Raw genomic sequence first — 6,053 nt, 5'->3', positions numbered from 1 at the left:
CGACAGGTACTCCCTGAAGGTTGTACAGGTATATGCGCCAACTTCGACATACTCTGATGATGTGGTCGAAGCGATGTACGAGGACATCGCAAAGGCCCTCAACGACACCTCGAGGGCCCACTACAATGTTGTTATGGGAGACTTTAACGCTGAAGTGGGAGTACAAGATAGCGGTGAATCGAAAGTCGGACCTTACGGCTTGGGCTGCAGAAATCATAGGGGGCAAATGCTAGTAAACTTTCTCGAAGCACAGGGGCTCTTTTTGATGAATTATTTCTTTCAAAAGAAGCCTCAGAGGAGGTGGACCTGGCGAAGCCCCGATAAAGTGACAAGGAACGAGATAGACTTTATCATTTCGAATAAAAGGCACATATTTAGAGATGTTTCAGTGATCAACAGGTTTAATACCGGAAGTGATCACCACTTAGTTCGAGGCACTCTAAATATCAACTTAAAAGCCGAAAGATCGAGAATGATGAGGTCTACTCTCCGACCTACCATCCTCCAAGCTGCTCAAGGCTCCGAAAAGTTCCAAATGGACTTTCAAAATCAATTCACCGCGTTGGAAACCGTAAGCAGCATTGATGAGAAAACCGACACGCTGGTCAAAATACTGCAAAACACATCCCGCAAGTGTTTTCTGCCACAGAGAAGAGACAACGCACCAAAACTCTCTGCTGAGACACTCGAGCTCATGAGAATACGACGAGAACTACCATCGTTTTTGTCCGATAAGGCCTTAAACCGAACAATAAAAACGTAGACGCGACGCGATCTCCGTCGCTCCAATACCCGTGCCATCAAGGCTGCGATTGAGCAAAATCGGGGATCGAAAGTGTTCGCTCGCAATTTTGGGAGGCCGCGTCTGACAAAACTTAAAACTGAAAATTGTGGGGTCGTTACCTCTAGGCCTGAGATTGTCGGAGAAGTAGAGAGGTTTTATGGGCAGTTGTTCTCTTCAAGATCAGATAAACCCGTGGAAATCAGTATTGATGACCAGCGCGCCCCTCTTACGCGCCATTCCGAGGAGCTCCCGGTCGTTGACCAAGGCGAGATTAGGGCAGCTCTAGAACAGCTTAAAAACAACAAAGCTCCGGAAGATGACAGAATCACAACAGAGTTGCTTAAGGCAGGCGGGACTCCGGTCCTGAAAGAGCTAGCAAGCCTCTTTAATTCCGTCATCCAACATGGCAAGACCCCGGAAAAGTGGAGCGGTACTGGTGGAGTGAGGTGGTACTGTTTTTCAAGAAAGGTGATAAAACCCTCTTGAAAAACTACAGACCAATCTCTCTCCTGAGTCACGTGTATAAGCTGTTCTCAAGAGTCATCACGAACCGTCTCGCCAGACGACTTGACGAGATCCAGCCCCCCGAGCAAGCCGGCTTTCGATCTGGCTACAGCACCGGTGACCATATCCATACTGTTCGGCAGATTGTGCAGAAGACCGAAGAGTACAATCAGCCGCTGTGTATGGCATTTGTGGACTACGAGAAAGCCTTCGACTCCATCGGAACCTGGGCAGTGCTCGACTCATTGTAGAGATGTCATATCGACTGAAGATATATCGAGGTACTGAGATATCTGTACAACGCCGCTACAATGACTGTCCACATCCAGGACTGTATGATGAAGGCAATCCAACTGCGCAGAGGGGTGAGACAGGGGGATGTAATATCCCCGAAACTGTTCACCAACGCGTTGGAAGACGTTTTCAAGACGCTGGATTGGACTGGGTATGGAGTTAATGTAAACGGCGAGTACATCTCACATCTTCGATTTGCCGATGATATCGTCATCATAGCAGAGTCGCTGGAACAACTCTGCGAAATGCTGCGTAGCCTAGGCGAGTCTTGCCGGTGTGTCGGTCTTGGTATGAACTTGGACAAGACCAAGATCATGTTCAATAGGCATGTCTTGCCGGGACCGATATACGTCGAGGGGAAACCTGTCGAAGTTGTTAGTGAATATACCTACATAGAACATAATACAAGTCGGTAGGAACAACTTCGAGAAGAAAGCCGATCGAAGAATTCGCTTGGGATGGGCAGCATTTGGAAACCTTCGTCAACTCCTCAAGTCGTCTATACCGCAATGTTTGAAGATGAAAGTCTTCAACCAATGCGTCTTACCTGCCATGACATACAGTGCCGAAGCGTGGACACTAACTGCGGGACTAGTCCACAAAGTCAAAGTCAGGGTTCTTACAGACGAACGGCAAGTTGTGAACGGCAGCCGTCGCCACCTGTCGACGGCTGCCGTCGCCACCTGTCGACGACAGTCGTCAACGCGTCGACGGCAGCAGTCAATACTTCGACGGCTGCCGCCGACAGGTGGCGACGCTTGCAGTTGTAGCGTGTTACGTCCGCCATTTTGTCAGTCGACGACAAATAAACAAAGAGTGCGCAAGCGTCGTGCGTCTACAAAATGAGCTCCGGAGACGAAATTGATGTCGAATTGTTAATTATGGCAGTAAAAAAAAGGCTTTGTCTTTGGAATTATAAGCTACAAGACTACAGTAACAAGACAATAAAAAACAGAGCATGGGTAGCAGTGTGTGAGGAAATTGTAAATGATTTTAAGGATAAATCCATAATTGAAAAAAACGCAATCGGTAAGTGACTTTTTATTAAATATTTTATTGAATTTTAAGCAGATTATTTCTTACATATAATAATGGAGATACTATCTATTTGTTTTATATGCAATCCAACTGCCACGAAACACTGCCTTCACTACTGCTAAAATAATCTGAAAATTTTTCTCTTATTATCGGACCCGATAACGAGTCCCCTTCATTAGGGATTGTGGCTATATTTTCCAAACCGTTTATAGTTAGTGTATCTTCAAATGTAAAACCATCTCTGTCACGTACAAAATTATGCAATATGCAACATGCTTTAACAACATCTTTACAGAATTCTAAAGATAACTTCATGGGGGTGTGAAAGATTCGCCACTTATTGGTCAAAATGCCAAATGAACATTCTACATATCTCCTTGCACGTGTTAAGCGATAATTAAAAATTCTCATCTTTTCTGTCAATCTCTTGCCTGGATATGGCCGTAACAAATTTTCTGATAAACTGAATGCTTCATCTCCAATTAAAACATAAGGCAAGGTACATCCATCAGTTGAAATCGGTCTGGGCTTTGGAATGTTGAGTGACTTTTCTTGTAGCTTTGTGAAAAAAATTGTATCTTCAAAAATAGTTGAATCAGAGTGTCGTCCGTAACAACCTATGTCACAAAATATAAATTTATAATCACTGTCACAGATAGCTAAAAGTATAATTGAAAAGTAATTCTTGTAATTGTAATGAGAAGATCCACTATTTCCGGGCTTAAATATTCTTATATGCTTGCCATCAACTGCGCCTATGCAGTTAGGAAATTGAGCGTGTCTTTCAAATCTATCAGCAATCCTTTTCCAAGTTTCTTCGGTTATATTTTGTGGTAAAATGTCGTCTCTCATATTTAACCATACTTGTTGGCAGACATCTTTTATTATGTTGCTTATTGTGGAAATTCCACATCTATATGCATACTGTAGATCTTCAAATGAACAGCCAGTTGCTAAGAACCTGAAAAAATAAAGGCAGTCTTCTTACATATATTTTACTTATTTATTACATACTATTTTAAAATTATTTTTTATTTTTTTAGGTATATAGGTACAGTCTAAATGGAAAACTTTAAGAGACGGCTTCACAAGATATTGCAGAACTTTGAAGAGAAAAAGTGGTTCCGCAGTGTCTAAAGCAAAACAGTATACATTCTATGATCAACTACTATTTTTGAAAGATGTTACCGAAGATAAGGGTCAAAGTACTTCAAACTTTGATGCTCCCTCTCAGACAATTCTACCACCAACAACAACGCCAACGCCAATGCCAAAACGACAACGGATACGCCAAAGTGATGGTGATGATGCTTTGATTGAAAAATTAACTAAGAAATTAAATTATAAACTGGATAAAGCTGAGAGAGACTTTTCTCCTCCTCCAGATGAGGATAAGTTATTTCTGTTGTCCCTAGTAAGTGATTTCAAAAACATAACAGCAGATTGGAAATTAGACGCCAAATTAGAAGTTATGCAAGTAATAAAACATTACAAGTCTCTTTCAATGCCTTCAACGAGTCATTCTTCATATAACTACGCGGGTTATTCCACCACAACACATTCTGCAAGACCGGAAAGTCAAGTCACAACTAATGAAAGCTTGTCGTCTCAGAATTCCATGCAAAACACAATTCCTTCAACGAGTCATTCTTCTCATAACTATTCGGCGTACTCCACTACAACACATCCTGAAAGACCGAAAAGTCAACTCACAAATATTGAAAGCTTATCCTCTGAGGATTCTGTTTCAAATACCATAATAACTGAACTCTTCTCAGAATAATTTACTTTTTGTCTAAATTATTGTTATATTGTTTGTTTTTATGTTTTGTATGGTTTTACTACAAGTTGATTATGAGAAAAAAAATTGCAAAGATTGATCAGGAAAATTAAAAAATCTTGTAGCGGCGCCACTTGTGATTTTATAATCAGTATTATGGAGAATTTGTTGTTAAAAGTTTTATAGTATAATATAAATGTTAATTAATGTTAAGTAAAGTTCCTATTTTAACTTAAATTAAAAATGTTGCCAAAGTTATATTGATTTGATCTCATTAAAGTTATGTCCAGTATATACCATTTTTTGATAAAATTAAACCCTTCCTTCAAACGAGGCGTGAAGAGGCATCTTGCGGGCCGGCAAGGCGAGGGCGGCTAGTGCAGAACCTTCTTCCCGACTGTACTGGCCGTCCTCGCGTTTGGACTCTACTACCACTTAACATCAGGTGGAGTAGAGTCATTTGCCCTCCCGGGTAATATAAAAAAAAAAAAAAAAAAAAAAAAAAAAAAAAAAAAAAAAAAAAAAAAAAAAAAAAAACCCTCTTACCTTAATGTCATAGCGAGTCTTTGCTCAGCTGGTATACTTTTTCGCATCACAGTGTCTTGGCGAGATATTGAAAGTTTCAAAATAGATGTCAACTCATCAAAAGAAGCGATTGACATTCGAAAGTAATTGAAAAATTTTTTTTCGGACCTTCGCAAACGTGGATACAGTGTATAAAAATCTCCCTCTTGTTCTCTATACATTAATATTTCTTCAACCCACACTGAACGTGTCTTTCTTTTTCGTTGTCGTCGGCGATGGCGGAGTAAAAGCAATAACAATGTTTCTTCATCGGACGCCATTTTGCAACTGGCTCCTGTACAAGCCGACCAAGACTGCTAGTATGCGGCACTCGCGGCAAGCGTTGTCGCCTGTCGACGGCAGCCGTGGTCGCCTGCCGGCGGCAGCCGTCGACGTATTGACTGCTGCCGCCGACGCGTTGACGACTGTCGTCGATAGGTGGCGACGGCTGCCGTTCACAACTTGCCGTTCGTCTGTAAGAACGCTCACTCAGCGTGCGATGGAGCGAGCTATGCTCGGAGTATCTTTGAAGGATAAGATCAGAAATGAGATTATCCGGAAAAGAACCGGAGTCACCGACAAAACTTGCAAAATTAGCAGGCTGAAGTGGCAGTGGGCTGGTCACGTATGTCGTAGGACCGATGGCCGTTGGAGCAGACGAGTCCTGGAGTGGAGACTGCGAATCGGCAAGCGCAGCGTAGGGCGCCCTGCAGCCAGGTTGACCGATGACCTTAAGAAGGTGGCGGGCACCAACTGGATGCGAAAGGCGGAGGACAGGGAGCTTTGGCGCACCTTGGGCCTATGTTCAGCAGTGGACAATGATTGGCTGTTGATTTATGGGCATTTTTAAGTCATTTCGATATATTTTTGTTTCGAAATTTTAAATCATTGAATTATTTTCGTGTTCTGGTAATTGAGACGACAGTGAAAACTTTAGTGTTTTTTTTTAAAAAAAAAACTTCTTTAGTATTGCAATTTATATTAGATATTTTGTTTAGATATATGATGATGATAATTAAATGTATCTTGAGAAGACCCAGAAGTTAGAATGCGTGAATCTTAGCCGATGGTCGCGGGCTTAAAGCAATG

General features: G+C 41.9%; 1 protein-coding gene across 1 annotated transcript; it reads right to left on the bottom strand.

Moving 5' to 3' along the window:
• Positions 1-2,608: 2,608 nt before the first annotated feature.
• Positions 2,609-5,433, bottom strand: LOC126774408 (uncharacterized). The gene is made up of 2 exons (XM_050495922.1): positions 4,947-5,433; positions 2,609-3,581 (listed from the first exon to the last, which is right to left on the bottom strand). Exons 1-2 carry the CDS (start codon positions 5,243-5,245, stop codon positions 2,696-2,698), a joined length of 1,185 nt encoding a protein of 394 aa, XP_050351879.1. The 5' UTR covers positions 5,246-5,433; the 3' UTR covers positions 2,609-2,695.
• Between the last annotated feature and the right edge of the window lie 620 nt (positions 5,434-6,053).

Source organism: Nymphalis io, chromosome 16, assembly GCF_905147045.1.
Source record: "Nymphalis io chromosome 16, ilAglIoxx1.1, whole genome shotgun sequence".
NCBI lineage: Eukaryota > Metazoa > Arthropoda > Insecta > Lepidoptera > Nymphalidae > Nymphalis > Nymphalis io.
This window is presented reverse-complemented; position numbering and strand designations above follow the sequence as displayed.